This window comes from Polypterus senegalus, chromosome 5 (assembly GCF_016835505.1).
Source record: "Polypterus senegalus isolate Bchr_013 chromosome 5, ASM1683550v1, whole genome shotgun sequence".
NCBI lineage: Eukaryota > Metazoa > Chordata > Cladistia > Polypteriformes > Polypteridae > Polypterus > Polypterus senegalus.
In genome coordinates this window covers 198,234,587-198,259,123 of record NC_053158.1, presented here as the reverse complement: position 1 = coordinate 198,259,123, position 24,537 = coordinate 198,234,587, and the positions used below count along the sequence as shown (strand labels likewise).

General features: G+C 41.6%; 1 protein-coding gene across 2 annotated transcripts in view; it reads right to left on the bottom strand.

Annotated features, from left to right (window-relative positions):
- Positions 1 to 24,537, bottom strand: part of enkur (enkurin, TRPC channel interacting protein) — a 52,357-nt gene that overhangs the window by 20,926 nt on the left and 6,894 nt on the right. The window contains exons 2-3 of one of the 2 annotated variants that reach the window (XM_039753936.1): positions 8,804 to 8,949; positions 724 to 953 (exon numbers count right to left, since the gene is read on the bottom strand). In XM_039753936.1, coding sequence (XP_039609870.1) covers positions 724 to 953; positions 8,804 to 8,949 — 376 coding nt within the window. Of the gene's footprint in view, positions 1 to 723; positions 978 to 8,803; positions 8,950 to 24,537 lie in introns of both variants that reach the window. The other variant, XM_039753935.1, reaches the window with a different exon arrangement.

Here is a 24,537-nt window from a genome sequence, read left to right as displayed (position 1 = left end):
TTTTCAGGTGGTACGCATTGCGGTCCCTGAAATTTAATTTATTTGTGCAAAACCCTTGATGACAAGCCTGTTGTGGGCTAAAAACAATGAAACTGTTTAAATACAATAATACGTGGGTTCCCAAATTTAGTGTGGTGTGAAATTTCATCATCTGAATAAATAAAACCTATTATTCGAATCAGTATTTACTTCATTTAACGCTACCATAATTCCGTTTCGCGGAAGTCAACTTCTACTTCTTCACTGTTTGAGCTTTTGGTCACTAGATGAAAGCACAACGGCGACACTATTTAGTCTTCGGTAACTCTGCCTCACAGAAACCGCTCGCGTTTGTTGTTATACGTGCACTGCCGCTGTATCACATCGTAGTCACTAGATCTAAGCACAAAGCCGATACCATTTCGTCTTCGGTTTTCGGCCAAAGGCAGGATTTAGTTTCGGGGCGGAATTTATCAATTTATGTACATGCGCAAATTTTTTCATTAATTTTATGCAAAATTTCTTCCAATTCTTTAACTTTGATTCAGATTTCGGGGCGGTTTAGACCCAAACTCCCCCCCCTTACAGCTCTCCCTCCCTTTCAACAAGGTGCGGGTGGTACGCAACGCAACTCACTTAACCTCAGGTGGTACTTGACGTCCAAACGTTTGGGAACCCCTGCTCTAGAGTAGGTTTGGAAAATGCATGCATTTAAACAAGCTATCTGGTAAGGTGAAAATGTACCTTTTTGTGGACGAATTTTGGAACAAGTCCAGAAGTTTCCAGAAGTTGTTTGTCTCCTCTCTTGGTGTCGACATAAATTGGCTTAGGCTTCTTTGGAACAGCCATCATCATTTCAACAGCATTTGAATTGATGAAGTTCTTCTTGGTCTGGATTCCCATTACCGGTTTTTCTGTTCGGGCAGGTACTGGGGGTTTCCGTCTGTCGTGGTCTTCATATTGAAAGGGTCTCTCTGTAAAATCAAGAATATCGCCTCCTTGTTGCCACAAGAAAGTTTCAATATATTCTTAGTATAGCCCATGGCAAAGACAAACAGTTCAGTATTAGTCTTTAATTGTATTTTTATCACAATTTTATACAGACTTAAACATAACATTCTCAAAAGTGAAATTTCGAAAATGAAGATGACTGCTCATGATAAAACGTTACATGCATAGGATAAGGGTGTTACAATGCCTAGTGCTGCCACCTCACATGTCCAGGGTCCTCAACTGCTCTTATTTGAATTGTGTGGCTTTTTTGCTCCATACCGTGGTTGTCTTTACGACGCTTGAGGCGGAGGACGTGAAGCAGACGGAAGATTTTGGTGTATATTTGGTAATTTTGGTATATTTGGTAATTGGTTGGTTAAAATCTGTAAAGTTATTGTTAATAAATTATATTTAACTGAACTTGGGACTGTTTGCGGTCGAGTTGTGCCTTGTATTGTGTGTAGTGACTTGATTATTTCATCGAGCATCCCCCTTGGTCATTTCGACGTGTGGAGACTCCGTTGTTTCATTTCATCGAGTATCTCTCTTGGGCATCCCCTTTGGTCATTTCAGTGACTTGATTATTTAATCCGATTGTTTCAGAGACTCGATTGTTTAAGTTCATTGAGCATCTTCTCTTGGCCATTTCGGTGCTGCCGAGACCCGATTTTTCATTTCATTGTGCAAACCCCCCTTGGTCATTTTGGTGTGTAGAAACACGATTATTTAATTTCATTGAGTATCTCTCTTGGTAATTTGTGTGGGGTGGCTCAATTGATTCATTTCATTGAGCATCCCCTTTAGTGAGTTCAGCGACTCAATTGTTTAATTCAATTGTTTCAGAGACTCGATTGTTTAATTTCATCGTGCATCTCCTGTTGGTCATTTCGGTGCCTGGAGACTTGATTGTTTAATTTTATTGTGTATCTCCCTTACGCATTTGATTCATCTCATTGAACATCCCATTTGGTGTTTTCCGTGACTCGATTGTTTAATTTGATCATTTTGGAGACTCAGTTGTTTAAGTTTATCGTACATCCCTTCTTGGTCATTTCGGTGTGCAGAAACGCGATTGTTTCATTTCATTGTATATCTCCCTTGGTAATTTGTGTGCAGTGTCTCAATTGATTGATTTCATTGAGCATCCCCTTTGGTGATTTCAGTAACTTGATTGTTTAATATCATTTGTTTTGAAGACTCGATTGTTTAAGTTCATTGAGCATCTTCTCTTGGTCATTTCGGTGTTGCCGAGACCCGATTGTTTCATTTCATCACGTATACCCCCTTGGTCATTTCGGTGCATGGAGACTCCATTGTTTCATTTCATCGAGTATCTCCCTTGATAATTTGTGTGGGGTGACTCAATTTATTTCATTGAGCATCCATTTTGGTGATTTCAGTGACTCGACTGTTTAATTCGATTGTTTCAGAGACTCGATTGTTTAATTTCATCGTGCATCCCCTTTGGTCATTTCGGTGTACGGAGACCTGATTGTTTAATTTCATTGCACATACCCCCTTGGTTATTTCGGTGCCTGGAGACTGGACTGTTTAATTTTATTGTGTATCTCCCTTAGGCATTTGATTCATCTCATTGAATATCCCATTTCGTGTTTTCAGTGACTTGATTGTTTAATTCGATCGTTTTGGAGACTCAGTTGTTTAAGTTTATCGTACATCCCCTCTTGGTCATTTCGGTGTGTGGAAACGTGATTGTTTCATTTCATCGAGTATCTCCCTTGGTAATCTGTGTGCAGGGACTCAATTGATTGATTTCATTGAGCCTCCCCTTTGGTGATTTCAGTGACTCGATTGTTTAATTTGATCGCTTTGGAAATTCAGTTGTTTTATCGTTCATCCCCAGTACATATCGTTCTATCGTTCATCGTACATACCCTCTTGGTCATTTCAGTGTGTGGAGACGCGATTGTTTAATTTTATTGTGTACTAGCAAAATACCCGCGCTTCGCAGCGGAGAAGTAGTGTGTTAAAGAAGTTATGAAAATGAAAAGCAAACATTTTAAAAATAACGTAAGATGATTGTTAATGTAATTGTTTTGTCATTGATATTGAGTGTTGTTGTCATATCTATCTATTTATATATATCTGTATATATATATTTATATATATCTGTATATATCTGTATATATATATATATATATATATATATATATATATATATATATATATATATATATATATATATATATATATATAGCAAAATACCTGCGATTGGCAGCGAGAAGTAAAAAGAAAAGGAAACATTTTAATAATAACGTAACATGATTGACAATGTAATTGTTTTGTCATTGTCATGAGTGTTGCTGGCATATATATATAAATATATATATATATATATACATCTATACACATATATATACACAGTTATATATATATACATATACACACATACATATATATACATACTGTATATATACATACTGTATATACACATATACATATCTACATATATACTGTATATACACATTTATATATACAAATCTACATATATATATCCACATATATATATATATAGGTGGGACTCGATTAAAAAATTAATCCAATTAATTAGAGGCTGTGTAAGAATTAATCTTGATTAATCGTATGTAATCGACACGTAAATTTGCCCCAAATCGCAAATGTTTTTTTTAATTTAAAAGTGTTTTAGTGGGCGACAGAATCAAATAATAGACATGTACATGAATATTGTAAACTGAAGCTGTTTTAATTTCTGAAAAAAAGCCTTTAAACTGCATTTGAATTCAAAACAGAAACAAAAATATCATCCCTGGTTAAAATTGGGCAGACTTAAAAATAAAGTGGTAGTTTAAGTACTTTAAGTAGATTTTCAGAATAGTATTGTCTTTAAATAATAATAACCAAAATTTCAACATAAAGTGCAGTTTTTCTTCTGAAAAAAATAAGTCAGAAACATAAAAGGTAATTTGACCAACTTAATCTTTAAACTCTGAGTAACCTTAGCCAAAATTATTTTGTACATTAGGCTAAAACAGTGTGATCATTGAACATTTTGTAATTAGATGTAATTAGAATTACTAACGGTCACGGAAGTCCAATGATCCCCAGTAAGAGCCACAAAGTCCGCTTTCTGTAATGCATCTAATTTTGCTTGCTTTTCATTGTGCACAAAACCATGCTTTTATCAAGGCTTCGCTGAAGTCGAAATGATCAGTCGTAGGAACGCGCTTTATTCCGACTCTAACATTTTTGTAGCTGTGATGTGTGCATCAGTGTAATGGATGTACCAGGAAATGATGCATTGACAAAAGTTCCCGTTTGCTTGGAATTGAAAGTGTGATTAAATGCGTTATTTTTAACGCGTTATGGAGTACATGCATCGAAGCTTCTCAGCTGTGCTTGTGCTAATAAAGGGAAACATTTTAAAAATAACGTAACATGATTCTGCGTTAACCGAATATTTTTCATACGTCCCAAACCAAGGAGATGCGAAGGTAAAATGAATCAGTAGCGCGTACATACTCAGTGCATCCCTCTCGGGGATCGAACCTCGAATGTCGGCATTAGAGGCTTAAGACTCTACAATTGAGCCACAGCATGTGGCTTGTCTATGCGAGAGTATGTACTGTAGATAGGGGTATATATATACATTTAAATATATACCCGCGTATCGCAGTGGAGAAGTAGAAGTTATGAAAAAGAAAAGGGAACATTTTAAAAATAACGTAACATGATTGTCAATATACAGTAATTGTTTTGTGAGTGTTATTGAATGTTGCTGTCATCAAGGATTTGATTATCATTATTTCTTTCAATCAGGGTCGTATTTGTACGATGTGTTGTGTTCAAGTTACATTCCGTGTTTGTCAATCGTTGTAAAGATGACAGGTTTCATTCATCGATTCGTTTCTTACTGCATCAATAAACAGCTCGTCTTCTTCTTTATCTGAGACCTGACACACTTCCTTTAGCGGGACATTGACTTTTTCCACCGTGTGCTTTGTTTCCACAGTAGCTGCATTTATGAATATGCTTATCAGACGCTTCATATTTTTTGCTGCCTTTTCAACTGTGTAATTCGGTTTTTGTTCAGCGCTTTTGGAACTGTTGCTTTTATCTGTGCACTGCGCCAGTTCACGTGAGCCACTCGTGTACTTGCATCGAAGGTTCCCAGCTGTGCTGGTGCCATCTCGCTATGTCCATAGCTTTATTTAATGTTACCTTAGTCCTGGCACTTAAAACTTTCTCTCGCAGTTTCGCTGAGTTTGTGTCAAACACCACCCTGACCATCTCATCTTCCTCTCCATAAGCACAGTCCTTCACCCGTGAATATTTACCCGTGGCAGTTTGCTATTGGATTGCCGCTGACGGACGGCCTTCTATGGGCAGGCACTAAATTACAAACGCCAGCGGCAGCCTGTCTATGAACTTAATTTAAAGTGTAGGTTTACATCGTGCTTTGTTTCCGAAGTAGCAGAACTCGCTTCTTATTGTTTCGCTGCCTTCTCAATTATATAATGCATGTTTTCTTGAGCGCATTTTTGAGGTCTTCCTGGTTTTCTATGTACTGCGTGATTACGTGGGAGGCGTGATGATGTCACACGAAACTCCGCCACGGCGTTGAAGCTCATCTCCATTACAGTAAATGGAGAAAAACTGCTTCCAGTTATGACCATTACGCGTAGAATTTCGATATAAAACCTGCCCAACTTTTGTAAGGAAGCTGTAAGGAATCAACCTGCCAAATTTCAGCCTTCCACCCACACGGGAAGTTGGAGAATTAGTGATGAGTGAGTGAGTGAGTGAGTGAGTGAGTGAGGGCTTTGCCTTTTATTAGTATAGATCACCCTTAGGCATTTTATTCATCTCATTGAACATTCCATTTGGTGTTTTCAGTGACTCAATTGTTTAATTCGATCATTTTGGAGACTCAGTTGTTTAAGTTCATCGTACATTCTCTCTTGGTCATGTCGTTGTGCGGAGACAAGATTGTTTCATTTCATCAAGCAATTAAAAGGCAAAGACATCAAACACAAACAAAGAGGAAATAAAAAATAGATACCCTAATTCATTTCACGCAGGAAATGTATGGTGTAATGCATGTGAAGCAGACGGAAGATTTTGGTGCATATTTGGTAATTTTGGTATATTTGGTAATTGGTTGGTTAAAATCTGTAAAGTTATTGTTAATAAATTATGTTTAACTGAACTTGGGACTGTTTGCGGTCGAGTTGTGCCTTGTATTGTGTGCAGTGACTTGATTATTTCATCGAGCATCCCCCTTGGTCATTTCGACGTGTGGAGACTCCGTTGTTTCATTTCATCGAGTATCTCTCTTGGGCATCCCCTTTGGTCATTTCAGTGACTTGATTATTTAATCCGATTGTTTCAGAGACTCGATTGTTTAAGTTCATTGAGCATCTTCTCTTGGCCATTTCGGTGCTGCCGAGACCCGATTTTTCATTTCATTGTGCAAACCCCCCTTGGTCATTTTGGTGTGTAGAAACACGATTATTTAATTTCATTGAGTATCTCTCTTGGTAATTTGTGTGGGGTGGCTCAATTGATTCATTTCATTGAGCATCCCCTTTAGTGAGTTCAGCGACTCAATTGTTTAATTCAATTGTTTCAGAGACTCGATTGTTTAATTTCATCGTGCATCTCCTGTTGGTCATTTCGGTGCCTGGAGACTTGATTGTTTAATTTTATTGTGTATCTCCCTTACGCATTTGATTCATCTCATTGAACATCCCATTTGGTGTTTTCCGTGACTCGATTGTTTAATTTGATCATTTTGGAGACTCAGCTGTTTAAGTTTATCGTACATCCCCTCTTGGTCATTTCGGTGTGTGGAAACGCAATTGTTTCATTTCATCGAGTATCTCCCTTGGTAATCTGTGTGCAGGGACTCAATTGATTGATTTCATTGAGCATCCCCTTTGGTGATTTCAGTGACTCGATTGTTTAATTTGATCGCTTTGGAAATTCAGTTGTTTTATCGTTCATCCGCAGTACATATCGTTCTATCGTTCATCGTACATTCTCTCTTGGTCATGTCGTTGTGCGGAGACAAGATTGTTTCATTTCATCAAGCAATTAAAAGGCAAAGACATCAAACACAAACAAAGAGGAAATAAAAAATAGATACCCTAATTCATTTCACACAGGAAATGTATGGTGTTATGCATGCGCGCCTGGGTGCCAACTTCCTGACCCAGACAACGTAAGCAATACCAGTCTGAAACGAGAGGGGGCGCTGACTGTAACCTTATCTCCTCTCTTCTCCTTCCTTCTCAGCAGCCCAGAAAAAGCACCCAAGAGGAACAATTGACTCCACCCACCACCTGAGACACCCCTGCCCTTTCCAGTTTCTTACATATAAAGCCAGCTCGTTCCCAGAAGATGGTGGCAGATGCCAGACTGACTGTTCCAGGTGATGGAGAGCCTACTGCTAACTGCTGCCAGAAGGATTGGCCAATTAATAATTTTTTTGTTGGAGCCGTTTGCAGCTGTCTTTTCAATTTGTTATTATTTGGGGCTACCAGGGTGGTACACCATTTTTTCTTGGATTCTCAGAGTTGTCTGCCTGTCCAGTCACTTCTGTGGGAGTTGGGAAACATTGATTTTGAAAATCTCTAGCCGAGGTGGATGGACACATATACAACAATTGCGATGGAGGAACTTCATTGTCACCTTGCAAAGCAAACTGGTAAACAGTAGTGACGTGGTTGGTGCCCTTGTGAGTGAAATCTTATAAAACATAGAAGGCTTTAGAAGGGCAGAGTAGAGGTACACTAGTTAGACCTGCTGCCCCACGGTTCCACAGACTTAAGTTCAAACCCCAACTTGACCTTGCTCTGTTATCATTGCTTCTTCACGCCCAGTAGGATTCTCCCTGATAGCCCAGTTTCTAAACCCATTCTAAACACATGCATTATAGACAACTCATTGGGAGTGTCTATGAAAGTGCCTGTGATGGGCTGATGTTTCTACCAGACTTGGTGCCTGCTGCTGGGATAAGCCCCGCTCCCAGGACCCACATAATGGAACATGTGGATTTAGTAAGTGATTTTTTTTTATTTTTTAATGGAAGTCCCCTTTACTGCTTCAAGTTGGGGAGTATGCACTGGTACATCGCGTTGCCGCACCCACTACACCACGAAACAGCTCGGGCTGTTGGCCACCCCCCAGGCAGATACGCGGTCCAGTCCCACCCTACGGAAATGACCCTTTATCTGCCACTGCCAGGTGTTATGTGGGCGACCCCTTGGTCTGGTCCAGCCACTCGGGTCCCCAACAATGAGGATCTTACGAGCTGGATCACCCTCGGGGAAATGTGCCACATGGCCGTAGTGCCATAATTGACACTCCCTTACAATGCAGGTAATGTGCCTCATTCGGGACTCCATGAGCGACACAAAGTCAAACCAACGGTACCCAAGGATTTTCCGGAGAGGCACAGTACCAAAGGAGTCCAGTCTTTATCTCAGGTCACTGGATAGCGTCCATGTCTCACAACCACATAGCAAGACACGAAGCAACAGGACTCTAAAGACTTGGACCTTCGTTCTTTTGCAGATATCGGGAGAGCCACACACCCCTTTTTGACCTCATGACCCCCCCATGCTCTCCCAATCCGTCTACTGACTTCATAGGAAGAGTCACCAGAGACATGAATGTCACTGCCCAGGTAAGTAAACCTCTCGACAAGGTCGACACTCTCTCCGCAAACAGACACACTGCTGATGGCCGTGCCCAAGAGGTCATTAAAGGCCTGGAATATATAAAAGCCTGCTTGAATATACAAAAATAAAAGTTGTATAAATACATTTTCACTTTTTTTTTTGCTTACTTTCTGTTTCTTTAAGCTCCTTTGAGTGCTTTTGTAGGAATTTCTCAGGGGAAGGCACGTCTACTTTTGCTGGCCCCATAGTTTTATTTAGAGCTCTGTTCTTCTGCATCTCCTCCTTCACCATGCCTCGAAACCTTGATGTGTATCTGTAAAAAGAGAACAAGAACCCACCATTATCCATACAGGAAGGCCAAAACTCCATCCCTAACACAATCCATCCATTATCCAACCCACAATATCCTAACTACAGGGTCACGGGGTCTGCTGGAGCCAATCCCAGCCAACACAGGGCACAAGGCAGGAAACAAATCCTGGGCAGGGTGCCAGCCCATCGCAGCCCTAACACAATACTTCAATGAATTCATTTATGTGTTTTAGTACTGTGATCTGTAGTGAGATTAGGGAGCAGGTTGAGGAGACCCTGGAGAGGTGGAGATCTGCTCTGGAGAGGAGAGGAATGAAGATCAGTAGGAACAAAACAGAATACATGGGTGTGAATGAGAGGGAGGTCAGTGGAATGGTGAGGATGAAGGGAGTAGAGTTGGAGAAGGTGGATGATTTTAAATACTTGGGATCAACAGCACAGAGTAATGGGGAATGTGGAAGAAAGGTGAAAAAGAGTGTGCAGGAGAAGAGTGTCAGGAGTGTTTTGTGACAGACGGGTATCAGCAAGAGTGAAAGGGAAGGTCTACAGGATGGTAGTGAGACCAGCTATGTTATATGGGCAGGAGACAGTGGCACTGACCAGAAAGCAGGAGAAAGGGCTGGAGGTGGCAGAGTTAAAGATGCTAAGATTTGCATTGGGTGTGATGAGGATGGACAGGATTAGGAATGAGGACATTAGAGGGGCAGCTTGGGTTGGATAATTTGGAGACAAAGTCAGAGGTGAGATTGTGCTGGTTTGGACATGTGCAGAGGAGAGATGCTGGGTATACTGGGAGAAGGATGCTAAGGATAGAGCTGCCAGGTAAGAGGAGAAGAGGAAGGCCTAAGAGGAGGTTAATGGATCTGGTGAGAGAAGACATGCAGGTGATGGGTTTTAACAGAGAAAGATGCAGAGGAAAGGAAGATATGGAAAAAGATGATCTGCTGTAGCAACCTTTAATGGGACCAGCCGAAAGAAGAAGTATATATTAAACTGTATCGTTTTATAGTGCTGCTTTCTTTAAAATTAAGTGTATTTAGTAATATGCACAGTGCAATATGGCATGGCAGATGCGCATCAGGCAGCAGGAGGGCAATGGGGATGTTATGAGGACAGCAGCAAGCAGAAAGTTTCCTTTTGGCTAAAACAGAGTCTCATCTATGACAGCAGATACAGCATTTTTGTCTTAGCTAATCCAGATAACATTGTGAGTTGTGTTTTGCATGGAAATATATATACAGGGTGGGCCATTTATATGGATACACCTTAATAAAATGGGAATGGTTGGTGATATTAACTTCCTGTTTGTGGCACATTAGTATATGTGAGGGGAAACTTTTCAAGATGGGTGGTGACCATGGTGGCCATTTGGAAGTCGGCCATTTTGGATCCAACTTTTGTTTTTTCAATAGGAAGAGGGTCATGTGACACATCAAACGTATTGGGAATTTCACAAGAAAAACAATGGTGTGCTTGGTTTTAACGTAACTTTATTCTTTCATGAGTTATTTACAAGTTTCTGACCACTTATAAAATGTGTTCAATGTGCTGCCCATTGTGTTGGATTGTCAATGCAACCCTCTTCTCCCACTCTTCACACACTGATAACAACACTGCAGGAGAAATGCTAGCACAGGCTTCCAGTATCCGTAGTTTCAGGTGCTGCACATCTCGTATCTTCACAGCATAGACAATTGCCTTCAGATGACCCCAAAGATAAAAGTCTAAGGGGGTCAGATCGGAGACCTTGGGGGCCATTCAACTGGCCCACTACCCAATCCACTTTCCAGGAAACTGTTCATCTAGGAATGCTCGGACCTGACACCCATAATGTGGTGGTGCACCATCTTGCTGGAAAAACTCAGGGAACGTGCCAGCTTCAGTGCATAAAGAGGGAAACACATCATCATGTAGCAATTTCGCATATCCAGTGGCCTTGAGGTTTCCATTGATGAAGAATGGCCCCACTATCTTTGTACCCCATATACCACACCATACCATCAATTTTTTTGTTCCAACAGTCTTGGAGGGATCTATCCAATGTGGGTTAGTGTCAGACCGATAGCGGTGGTTTTGTTTGTTAACTTCACCATTCACATAAAAGTTTGCCTCATCACTGAACAAAATCTTCTGCGTAAACTGAGGGTTACGTTACGTTAAAACCAAGCACACCATTGTTTTTCTTGTGAAATTCCCAATAAGTTTGGTGTGTCACATGACCCTCTTCCTATTGAAAAAACAAAAGTTGGATCCAAAATGGTTGACTTCCAAATGGCCACCATGGTCACCACCCATCTTGAAAAGTTTCCCCCCTCACATATACTAATGTGCCACAAACAGGAAGTTAATATCACCAACCATTCCCATTTTATTAAGGTGTATCCATATAAATGGTCCATCCTGTATATATATATATATATATATATATATACAGTGGAACCTCGAGATACGAGTTTAATTCGTTCCAGCACTGAACTTGTATAGCGAATTTCTCGTATCTAGAACAAACTTCCCCATTGAAAATAATGGAAATCCAGTTAATCTGTTCCGCACCCCCAAAAATATCAACATAAAAATCAATTTTCCTAACAAATAACACTGATAAATAATATATACAAGTGGAACCTCGGTTTGCAAGTAACTTGGTTTACGAGTGTTTTGCAAGATGAGCTAAATTTTTTAATTAATTTTGACTTGATAAAATGAGCGATGTCTTGCAATACAAGTAGTATGGATACACTTTGTCTGCTGAGCGTCATGTGAGCATAACTGAGCTGATGGTTCTTCTCTCTCGTGCGCATCTCTCTCGCTCACTCGGCGCGCCTCTCTCTCTCTCCTTATCTCTCTCGCTCGCTCACGCACGCATCTCTCTCTCTCTCCTTATCTCGCTCGCTCGCGCCTCTCTCTCTCTCTCCCTCTCCTCTTGAGGGCAATCGTCTCCTATTCTCCTTCTGCATGTCTGCGATATTTTTGGATACGCTTATACAGCGAACTGCTACAGCGAAACAATGAAATCACAAGAGCACAAACGTGTAGATCCTCACGCTACGGGAGAACAAGGAACACTGAGTGAGCTGACGGGCTGGCATTGTCAGCTTGGGTGAATCCCCGAGTCCAGGCAGATCGGGAAACGTGTCACGCATAACCACAGCCTGTCTCGTTGTTTGTTACGCAAGCCAATGCTCGTATTTAGATCCGAATTTTTTGCTCATACTTTCCTCTTATCTTGAATTTCTCGTATACAGAGGTGATCATATCTAGAGGTCCCACTATATATATATATATATATATATATATACTGTATATATATGTATATATAAATATACTGTGTATATATATATATATATATATATATATATATATATATTCAAGGCATTCGTAGTCTGAATCACAATCCGGTTGTATGTGTGATTACCTACCAGGTAATGCTTGTGGTTGGTCAGCAAGTCGCCTAACGTCTGCCACGGTGCCCTCTTTCAGTTGCGAGAAGCAGATCATAAAATGGTTGAAATAGTTTTACTGTCAAATAATGCAAAGAGTACGCAACACGTGTTTCACCCTAATTCTGGGCTCATCAGGCGTACACACTCACTGCACCCCCTCTCGGGAATCAAACCTTGGACGTCAGCGCTAGAGGCGAAGCCTCTTGCGTTGTGCCATGGCGTGTGGTTCGTTTATTTGACAGTATGTAGATTGGGGTAATTACATTCAAAGCAAACTATTTTAACCATCAGAGCGTGTTGTTCACTGATTGGCTATCCTATCCTCTTCCTATCCTGGCCACTGATTGGTTCAGCCTCATGCAAGTTCGTTTCTCTCATACATGCTTCTACATCGCTACGCATCGGAAGCATCTTTGCTCTTGTAAGTGTTTGCGATTTCTGAGAACTTTTATCTAAGCCCCATGATGGCTCCTAAACGTGCTGCTTCTTTTAAGCCTTCTGACGATGAAACTAAGCGCCGGAGGAAGATGCTTATCATCCAGGAGAAGGTGAAACTCTTAGATATGATCAAAGATGGCAAGAAAATCGTGGAGGTTGCCCGCCATTACGACTTGAATGAGTCTACCGTTCGCACCATCTGTAAAAATGAAAAGAACATCTGTCCAACGGTTACTGTCTCTTTCAACAAGGAAGCAAAGTGCGTTGTGACAAGTCGTAATAAGTTCATAGTGAAAATGGAGTCTGCCCTAGCCGTTTGGATCAGCGACAGCTGCAAGAAGAACATTCCATTGGATTTGCTGGTCATCCAGGAGAAGGTGAGGCAGCTCTATCATTGCTTTACGGCGGATATATTGGGTAATATGAGTTTAATGGTGACTAAAGGGTGCTATTTCATGTCTAGAGGGCACTAATAATGTTAAAAAACGTATTTAGAAGGTCGTAAACAGGTTTTCTATGCTCTAACTGCGAAAATATTCGATTTATAAATAAAGAATCCTACTTCACAGAAATTCATTTATCACGGTGGAGTCTGGATCTGATTAACCGTGATAAACAAGGGCCAACTGTATATATATATATATATATATATATATATATATATATATATATATATTAGCCATGTGCGCCCAACTACGTTGCGCGTGTTAAAGTTGTCTGTGAAGGGCTCCCTGTTTAAACGAGGCTGCCAGTCGTGAACTGGGCCCTTCGTTGCACAGCATTATGATTTTTTATAAGGGAAACAAAATTACAAAAGAAAACCCTTGGACATTGATTCGATAGGAACGGCCTACTCGGAAACACTGTCTGAATTGTAATTATGTGGTGGTGTAGGAGCATTTCTGCTTCTGTCCGTTCACAGTCCGTCTCGTTTTCACGACGCTATCGCTTCCTCTCACGATGTCTTCTCAACCTTTCTCCAATCTCGCAGGTTGCTTTGTGGCAATCCAAAGAGTAAGGCAATATACACGGAGCAATGGTTATAAAAGGGGGACACATAGGTATCCAGGCTCTTTAAAGCATAAATAGGGATCACTTCACTGACATGTGAGAAAGGCACAGTACAACTGTGAGACGCGCAGCACTCGCCGGCTACAATGTAACAATAATAATTTCCAGAACGTGCTGTTACGTTGTCATTCATTTTACCCACTGTCTTTCTTTCATTCATATGTTACGTAGGCACGTACCTTTTATCTTCGGCAATCTCATTCTCTCACCAGGCCTCAGGAGCTAACCAGCGTAACACCGTCCACCACCCCTTTCGTTATTCCGCACATTGTTGACATCCGTGAGTAACAACAACGTACTAAACTGGAAGGTGGTCTACGCATGCGTGGAATTCGCGGACAAACAAAGATCAAGATCTAAATGAAGATCTCTTTAGTTCATTTAAAGCACAACAATTTGTTTAGTTTGAATGTCTGTGTTTTGAGGTGTGACTGGCGTACTGCAGTCTTCAGTAGTATAAGCCTGGAGGAGATTCTTAATGCAATGCCTATGTTTTAGCTGTCTCTCTACTGCCATCTAGTGCTTCTTCTTCTAATTCATTCACGGACAAACAAAGATCAAGATCCAAATGAAGATTTTATATATATATATATATATTATTTATATATATATATATATATATATATATATATATATATATATATATATATATATACAATAATTCCTCGTTTATCGTGGGAGATAGGTTTCAAGGCCGGCCGCAATAACTGAATTTCCGCGAAGTAGGGACACCATATTTATTTAATTAATTAACATGTGTTTGGACGTTTTTAAATTCTTCCTGTACTGTTTACAACCCACCCTTTACTCTGTTAATAACAGGGACAACTGTTAAGCAATATGAAATCGGTAGATAAGTTTACAGTTACTGTATACTTAAGTACATGTAGCTATATATGACGTTCTCCCTTCCTTCAACACATCCAGAAGTTTCACCTTCTCAGCGACCGTCAACATTCTTCATTGGCGTTTAGGCTCAGCACCAGCCTTGGAAGAAGGAGCACGTTTGGGAGCCATTGCAGGGGGTGAAAATTGAAGCAAAGTTCAGCACGAAGAAACCACAAAAAAATCACACACAGTACAGTGTAAAGTAAACCGCTCGGCGAGAAAGCTTGAAGCGAAATGGCCGCGACAGAGAGACAAGGGGAGATGCTGTGGGATCTGGGCATCAGTCAAAGCACCAATCACAGGCCCGATTAGAAAGCAGGAAGCTGTGATTTGTCGTCTCCCTCCCATGTGCCAATCACAGCCCGTGTTACAACTCATCGTGTTAGTCACCAAACTTGTTTTGTTGTTCTTAGACTAGGAAATACTACTACTATATTTAAAAACCCGCAAAGTCGTGAATCCGTGAAAAGTGAACCGCGAAGTAGCGAGGGATTACTGTATATATAGATATATATATATATATACAGTATATATATATACAGTGAACACCAGGGGGTGCCACGATGCCCCGATACCAGACACAACTCGACCACAAAAGATGACCAAATAGTACACCAGTATCTTCTGTCTCCTTCACGTCCTCCGCCTCGAGTGTCATCCAACTCCCTCAAAACTCCCGATGCAGCGGGTGCTTCCTTTTACTTCAAACCGTGGAGTGCTTCTTGGATCGACACGTTAATCTTTGGAAGCTCATCTGGGTCATATGGAGGCCACATGGCACCTGCAAGCACCATTTCCATAGTGACTCCTGGCGGCACCTACCACAGAGTCGCCCCTCCAGACTCCAACTTCCAGGTTTACGAGTTGGAAGCCTGTCAGAGAAACACTGCCACTTCTTGTGCCAGGGGGAGTATTGTCCATTCAAAACCATTTCCCTATTACTCATTCCTGATACCATCTGGGTGTCTGCTCGGCTGGGCTGTGTCTCCATTCCAGTGATAATTCCATTACATTGACAAAGCCAGTTAGGGAGTCCCCCTCACTCCTCATCGGGATTGCAGACCAGTCCTTCCATATACACTGTAAGATATGGCCGGCCATTCATCCCAGCCAATACCCCCAAGCAGCCAGGTGGAGCCCTCCTTGCAGCATGGAGGTCCCCAGAAGACCAGCAGGGCATCATGGACAATGTGGTTTTTATGCACAGCCCTGCTGGATGCCATGGGGGCCACAGGAGGGAGCTGCAGGGAGGACCGAGGGCTTCTTCGTGCCCTGTGACCCAGAGGTTTGTCATAGGAAGAGCGACGGACTTCCGGGTTGAAGAAAAGGACTATTTACCCTGACCCGAAAGGAATAAAGACTTGTGGACTGTTGGGCAGAAACACCTCCGGGTCAGGAAGTATAAAAGGACTGTGGGAGCTCCCAGACGGCGAGCTGAGTTGGGAGGCAGGGTGGCTAAGCGTCTGGGAGTGGAGGATTGGTTTATTGTTTGTTATTGAGTACTGTGGAGAGGAGCGTGCTTTGTGCACAGAATTATTATAATAAATAATTATTTGGACTTTTATCTGGTGTCTGACGTGTGGTCCGAGGGTACAAGGGTGCGAGAAAACCCCTTAATTCTGTCACAACACACACACACACTCGCACACACACACACATTAGTGGTAGTTCAAGTGGCTCCCCACTCACTATGTAAAGTGCTTTGAGTAGCAGAACAGAAATATATAAATGTACAGAATTATAATTATTTATATTATAAGAGGACATAAAACATTTAATGCTTGGATATTTACAGCTTCATTTTTCATAACATGTCATAAAGCGCACACGTTTTCGTTCACATTGGCATTTCCTAATTAGATTTTTATTTTTAAATCAAAGCACCAGCTTCTGCTAGGAAAACCCCAAATGTTCCAACGGCCTCTTAAGTGATGTGGCTGCCTGCCAAAGATTCAGGGATACATCTGTTTCATTTATCTCATTGTCTAGGCGATGAAGTCAGCGTGAAGAATCAATTTTTCTAAACAGAAGACTCATTTGGGCACTCAGCTTAATTTAACAAAGGAAAAAAAAAAAAAAAAGCATGTGTCCAGCTTGAGGTGAAGGGATTCAGAACCAAATTATGTACATGAAGTATGAAGAAGTGGGAGTTCAAAGTGTGGTGTGTAGATGGGTGAAAAACTGGCACAGACACAGGAAGCCGAGGATTATGGAACCTTGTCAGTTTCAGGTGAAGTTAAGAGTTGTGTCCAGCAGGGGTCAGTGCTGGGGTCGCTGCTATTTATAAAAGCACATTCTCAGTTAGGTTGAAATGTGGACTCTGACTCGATCACTCCAGGACATGTACTTGTTATCCTATAAACTACTAGATGTGCACCTCATGTAAGATGGGTTGAAATCTAAGTAGTTAACATAATGAACAGCTTTAATGTTTGTATTTAATGTATTTTGCAATGCATGATGTAATAAAATGTATTGAATTTGTCATTCCAACAGATGGTGCATCACAAACATTTGCAGTAATAAAATGCATTGCATTTGTCATTCCAACAGATGACGCATCACAAACATTTGTAGTAATTTAGATTTGGGTGATGTTAAGAGCGGTGTCCCACAGGGGTCAGTGTTGAGGCCGCAACTATTTTTAATATGTATATACACTCACCTAAAGGATTATTAGGAACACCTGTTCAATTTCTCATTAATGAAATTATCTAATCAACCAATCACATGGCAGTTGTTTCAATGCATTTAGGGCTGTGTTCCTGGTCAAGACAATCTCCTGAACTCCAAACTGAATGTCAGAATGGGAAAAAAAGGTGATTTAAGCAATTTTGAGCGTGGCATGGTTGTTGGTGCCAGACGGGCCAGTCTGAGTATTTCACAATCTGCTCAATTACTGGGATTTTCACGCACAACCATTTCTAGGGTTTACAAAGAATGGTGTGAAAAGGGAAAAACATCCAGTATATGCGGCAGTCCTGTGGGCGAAAATGCCTTGTTGATGCTAGAGGTCAGAGGAGAATGAATGGGCCGACTGATTCAAGCTGATAGAAGAGCAACTTTGACTGAAATAACCACTCGTTACAACCGAGGTATGCAGCAAAGCATTTGTGAAGCCACAACACGCACAACCTTGAGGCGGATGGGCTACAACAGCAGAAGACCCCACCGGGTACCACTCATCTCCACTACAAATAGGAAAAAGAGGCTACAATTTGCACGAGCTCACCAAAATTGGACAGTTGAAGACTGGAAAAATGTTGCCTGGTCTGATGAGTCTCGATTTCTGTTGAGACATTAAAATGGTAGAGTAAACAGAATGAGAACATGGATCCATCATGCCTTGTTACCACTGTGCAGGCTGGTGGTGGTGGTGTAATGGTGTGGGGGATGTTTTCTTGGCACACTTTAGGCCCCTTAGTGCCAATTGGGCATCGTTTAAATGCCACGGGCTACCTGAGCATTGTTTCTGACCATGTCCATCCCTTCATGACCACCATGTACCCATCCTCTGATGGCTACTTCCAGCAGGATAATGCACCATGTCACAAAGCTCAAATCATTTCAAATTGGTTTCTTGAACATGACAATGAGTTCACTGTACTAAAATGGCCCCCACAGTCACCAGATCTCAACCCAATAGAGCATCTTTGGGATGTGGTGGAACGGGAGCTTCGTGCCCTGGATGTGCATCCCACAAATCTCCATCAACTGCAAGATGCTATCCTATCAATATGGGCCAACATTTCTAAAGAATGCTTTCAGCACCTTGTTGAATCAATGGCACGTAGAATTAAGGCAGTTCTGAAGGCGAAAGGGGGTCAAACACCGTATTAGTATGGTGGTCCTAATAATCCTTTAGGTGAGTGTATATGATTTGGATTGGAGTTTAAATAACAAGCTGGTTAAGCAGGTTAAGCATGCAGATGATACCAAGATAGGTGGACTGGCAGATAATCGAGAATCCGTTGTGTCATCATAGAGGTACAGTGGAACCTCGGTTCACGACCATAATTCGTTCCAAAACCGAAGCAATTTCCACCATAGGATTGTATGTAAATACAAATAATCCGTTCCAGACCATACGAACTGTATGTAAATATATATTTTTTTTAGTTTTTAAGCACAAATATAGTTAATTATACCATAGAATGCACAGCATAATAGTAAACTAAATGTAAAAACATTGAATAACACTGAGAAACCTAACACTGCAAAAGTTCACGCTATAGATTTAGGAAGCACTCGCTAAAAACACTTTTTTTTTTTAATGAGTTTTAAGCAAAGGGAAAAAAATGAACATTTGAAAAATCCGTAATTTAATAAACCGCCAGGAAAAGTAACATTGCAACACTTCACGCTACGAACCGATCGCTGGAAACGGAACTGAAAACAAAGACAAGCCTTTTCTACCTTATGCGTCCAGCCCTCCCTCTCTCACCCGCTCACTTTCTCTCTCTCTTTCGTGTGTGCGTGTGTCTCTTTCGCGAGCCTGGAGCGCCTGTGTGTGTGCCTCTGTCTCGCATGCCTGTGTGTGTGTGTGTCTCACACGCCTGTGTGTGTGTCGCGCTCGCTCGCTCGCTGCACAGGAAATGCACAGGAAGAGACTGAACATGTACAAACCAAAAGGCAAACTGGCTTGTTCGTATACCAAGTGTACGGTCGTGAACCGAGGCAAAAGTCTGGCAAACTTTTTGTTCGTAAACCGATTTGTATTTGTACCGAGATGTTCGTGGAATGAGGTTCCACTGTACTTGGACAGCATGCAGGCTTGGGCAGATTTGTGGCAGATGAAATTTAAAGGTAGTAAATGTACAGTGTGGACCAGATCTAATTATGCAGGTCCAGATCGCCTGGATGACTTAGATTTATGCGGGGACGATTCCAGTTCGGCAAGAAGACGATTCTTCATGTCGTCACTTCGCACACTTCTCGATGGTCCAGGATTTTTCGGGTGATTTTCTGTGTAATAAACTTAATAAGTTACAGTAATTAGATCTGGACCACCCTATACAGTGTTACACATAGGAAGTAAAAACGTGAGACTTGAAAACACAGTGGGAGGTCTAAAAATTGAAAGAACCTTTTATGAGGAGGGCTTAGAAGTCGCAGTGGACTCAAATCTATTAACTGCCAGAGAGAGTTCAGAAGCCATTAAGAAGGATCACAGGTCATATAGCGCCTTGATGTGTGGAGTACAAGTCACAGGAGGTTCTGCTCAAGTCTTTATAACACACTGGTGAGGCCTCATCTGGAGTCCTGTGTGCAGTTTGGGTCTCCAGGCTACAAAAAGGACATAACAGCACAAGAAAAGGTCCAGAGAAAAGCAACAAGGCTGATTCCAAGACTATAGGAGATGAGTTAGGAGGAAAGATTGTTGGAATTGAACCTGTTAACCATTTAATACCAGTAAATGTAAAGTGTTACACATAGGAAATAAAAATGTGAGGTTTGAAGACACAATGGGAGGTCTGAAAATCAAAAGTACGCCTTATGAGAAGGATTTAGGAGTCATAGTGGACTCAACACTATCAACTGCCAGACTGTGTTCAGAAGCCATCAAGAAGAGAAACAGAATGTCAGGTTATATAGCGCCTTGACGTGTGGAGTACAAGTCACAGGAGGTTCTGCTGAAGCTTTATAACACACTGGTGAGGCCTCATCAGTTTGGGTCTCCTGGCTACAAAAAGGACATAACAGCACAAGAGAAGGTCCAGAGAAGAGCAATGAGGCTGATTCAGGGGCTACAGGGGATGAGTTATGAGGAAAGATTAAAAGAGTTGAGCCTTAAGGAGATGAAGAGGAGACAAGACTGAAGTGTTTAAAATTATAAAAGGAATTAGTCCAGTGGATCAAGACTGGGACTTTAAAATGAGTTCATCAAGAACACGGGGACACCATTAGAAACTTGTTAAGGGGAAATTTCAAACAAACATTAGGAAGTTTTTCTTCACACAGAGAACCACAGACACATGGAATAAGAGACCAAGTAGTGCGGTAGACAGTTGGACTTTAGGGACCTTCAAAACTCAACTTGATGTTATTTTGGAAGAATTAAGTGGACAGGACTGGCAAGCTTTGTTGGGCTGAATGGCCTGTTCTCATCTAAAACTTTCTCATGTTCTAATATTCCAATGTAATGTCCTGCAAGTGTTCGGAAGCTATTAAGGAGGCTAAGAGAATGTCAGGTTATATAGCGCCTTGACGTGTGGAGTACAAGTCACAGGAGGTTCAGCTCAAGTCTTTATAACACACTGGTGAGGCCTCATCTGGAGTCCTGTGTGCAGGTTTTGTGTCCGATCAATAAAAAAGACATAGCAGCACTAGAAGAAGTCCAGAGAAGAGCGACTAGGCTGATTCAGGGCTACAGGGGATTAAATGAGCTGAGCCTGTTAACCATTTAATGTCAGTGAATGTAAAGTGTTAGACATAGGGAGTAAAAATGTGAGGTTTGAATACACAATGGGAGGTCTGGAAATTGAGAGTCCACCTTATGAGAAGGATTTAGGAGTCATAGTGGACTCAACGCTATCAACTGACAGACAGCATTCAGAAGCCATTAAGAAGGCTAACAGAATGTCAGGTTATATAGCGCCTTGACGTTTGCAGTACAAGTCACAGGAGGTTCTGCTCAGGCTTTATAACACACTGGTGAGGCCTCATCTGGAGTCCTGTGTGCAGTTTTTGTGTCCGATCGATAAAAAAGACATTGCAGCACTAGAAGAAGTCCAGAGAAGAGCGACTAATCTGATTCAGGGCTACAGGGATTACGAGGAAAGATTAAATGAGCTGAGCCTGTTAACCATTTAATGTCAGTAAAAGTGTTAAACATAGAGAGTAAAAATGTGAGGGTTGAATACACAATGGGAGGTCTGGAAATTGAGAGTCCACCTTATGAGAAGGATTTAGGAGTCATAGTGGACTCCACACTATGAACTGACAGACAGCATTCAGAAGCCATTAAGAAGGCTCACATGTCATATAGCGCCTTGACGTGTGGAGTACAAGTCACAGGAGGTTCTGCTCAAGTCTTTATAACTCACTGGTGAGGCCTCATCTGGAGTCCTGTGTGCAGTTTTTGTGTCCGATCAATAAAAAAGACATAGCAGCTCTAGAAGAAGTCCAGAGAAGAGCGACTAGGCTGATTCAGGGCTACAGGGGATTAAATGAGCTGAGCCTGTTAACCATTTAATGTCAGTAAAAGTGTTAAACATAGAGAGTAAAAATGTGAGGGTTGAATACACAATGGGAGGTCTGGAAATTGAGAGTCCACCTTATGAGAAGGATTTAGGTGTCCTAGTGGTCTCCAGGCTACAAAAAGGACATAGCAGCACAAGAGAAGGTCCACTAGGATGTAAAGGAATGTGTCAGTAATAACAAGTGTTTTTTTTTTTTCTTTTTACATATTTGGTGCCCTCTAAAATATTTGGGACAATGACACATTTTGCCTAATTACTCCCTTTACCCCACAGTTTACAATTACAAATGAAACAATTCAGATGAGATTAAAGGGCATGTTGCAAATTTTCATTTAAGGGGATTTGCACACATTGCAGTCACACTATGTAGAAATAACAGTTTTATACATGCCCCCTACCCGACCCATCTGACTGCGATATTCAGTTATGCCAAATATAGAACTCAATTATGTACAAAAGGCACAAATTCTCAATGAATGAGGGTAGAGAGGTAAAGGAGATGACAGGTGGGACAGGCAGCAATGACATTTAAAAAAAAAATAAAATCAATATTTGCTTTCTTACGTTAACCCATCATATAAATATACTCAGGCAATGCCGGGGACTTTGGCTAATACCTCACACGTCTAGAGCAGGGGTTTCAAACTCAGCTCCTGGTGGGCCGCAGTGGCTGCAGGCTTTCATTCCTTCCACTTTCTCAATTGAGGGCCAATCTCTACTGCTAACTGAACAGACATCTTTTGCCTTCATTTTAAATTACTTGTTTATTAGAACTCTGACTTCTTAATTGTTTTCTCCTTCCTTAAGTTTCAGACAAACAATTTTGAGGTGTGGACCAGGCCAACACCTGACCAGCTACTTTAACCAATGTCCCTCCAGGTTCGTAATTACTGTAGCAGCCCATTCTTGTTGTTAATGAAGCTGCAGCCCCTACCACCACATGCACCTCAGAAGAGGTCGTCCACCTGAAGCTCAGCATGTCCGGGACAGGCCAGTACTTGGATGGGAGACCATCTAGGAAAAGCTTGGGTGTTCTGGTCGTGCACCAAATTAACATCATTTTGGACCAAAACCTTTAAATGCCTTTCAGATAGCCTTGGAGTCACAATCCCTCCTAATCCAGTAACAGCTGTGTTTGGTGGGCTCACTGAGGGGCTTGAAGTGGAGAAGGACAAGCAAACTGCAATGGCCTTTATTACATCATTGGCATGTAGACTTAACTTACTCAACTGGAAGAATCCTAACCCTAAGTCAGTGGGTATTATCTGAATACTGATATTATCTGAAATTGGAAAAAATCTAATTCTCCCGTAAAGGATCTGTGCAGAACTTTTTCAAAACCTGGCAGGATCTGAGCAATAACATTTTAGAATAAGCATTGAAATTAAGGATGCAGGTGGCACGGTGGTGCAGTGGGTAGCGCTGCTGCCTCGCAGTTAGGTGACCCGGGTTTGCTTCCCGGGTCCTCCCTGCATGGAGTTTGCATGTTCTCCCCGTGTCTGTGTGGGTTTCCTCCTGGTACTCCGGTTTCCTCCCACAGTCCAAGGACATGCAGGTTAGGTGGATTGGCGATTCTAAATTGTCCCTAGTGTTTGTGTGTGTCCTGCGGTGGGTTGGCACCCTGCCCGGGATTGGTTCCTGCCTTGCACCCTGTGTTTGCTAGGATTGGTGTTTGGATACAACGGGTTGGGAAATGGATGGATTAAGGATGCAGATTCTCTTCCCTCTTTTTTATTCTATTTATTTTTATTTATTTATTAACTCTTTCAGGGCTGATGTCGACTTTTGTCAAAAAGGATGGTAATCGACTGTAAACTGCGACAAAACCAACCGTTATGTTTTAGTTGCACTCTCGTTGCTAGAAGGAAAGTTAGATTCCTTGGTTTGACCGAGGTTTCCTGCACTCGTGGGAGTAGCAAGGCGCAAACAACGGCAAAAATGGCACCGACATCTGGCGAGAGATCAAAGCGAATGAGTAGAGCAAAACACTCCGTGGACGACGTTTTGCGTATTATCTCTGAACTGGACTATGACTTGTCAGACTCTGATTTTGATACAAGTGATTGAAAACAAAAGTGAGGTTCCGGCTTCAGCTGACTGGTCCCCAGCTAGTTGTGGTGCTGACAATGGTTGCCAGGGAGGACTGCCACTTAACAATGATAAGAGGTAGAAACCAGATTGCAATGCACTGTCACTTTGTCCCAGCCACGCAAAGACAGCCCGGCAACAAGACTGCCGCTTATTCTTGGCAAACTGACAGCCACGGCACGCAGCAACAGACCTTTTATGTTGATTTCTGTGTGAAAACATTGCTTTTCAGAAACTTTGTTTTTTGGAAAAAATATTCAGCCTTCAAAGAATCAATTTATTTATTTACTTAGGGGGCTTTGCTCCCTGCGTGCTTCGCTCACCAACCCTCCCGCCTGCACTACGCGCCAGCAACTTCGCGTCTCTGCCGCTCGCATATATGCGGATTTCAGTTTCACCAAACAACAAATCTTTTAATTCTCGCAGATACGCCTCTTCATTGGGAAGAACACTACTTTT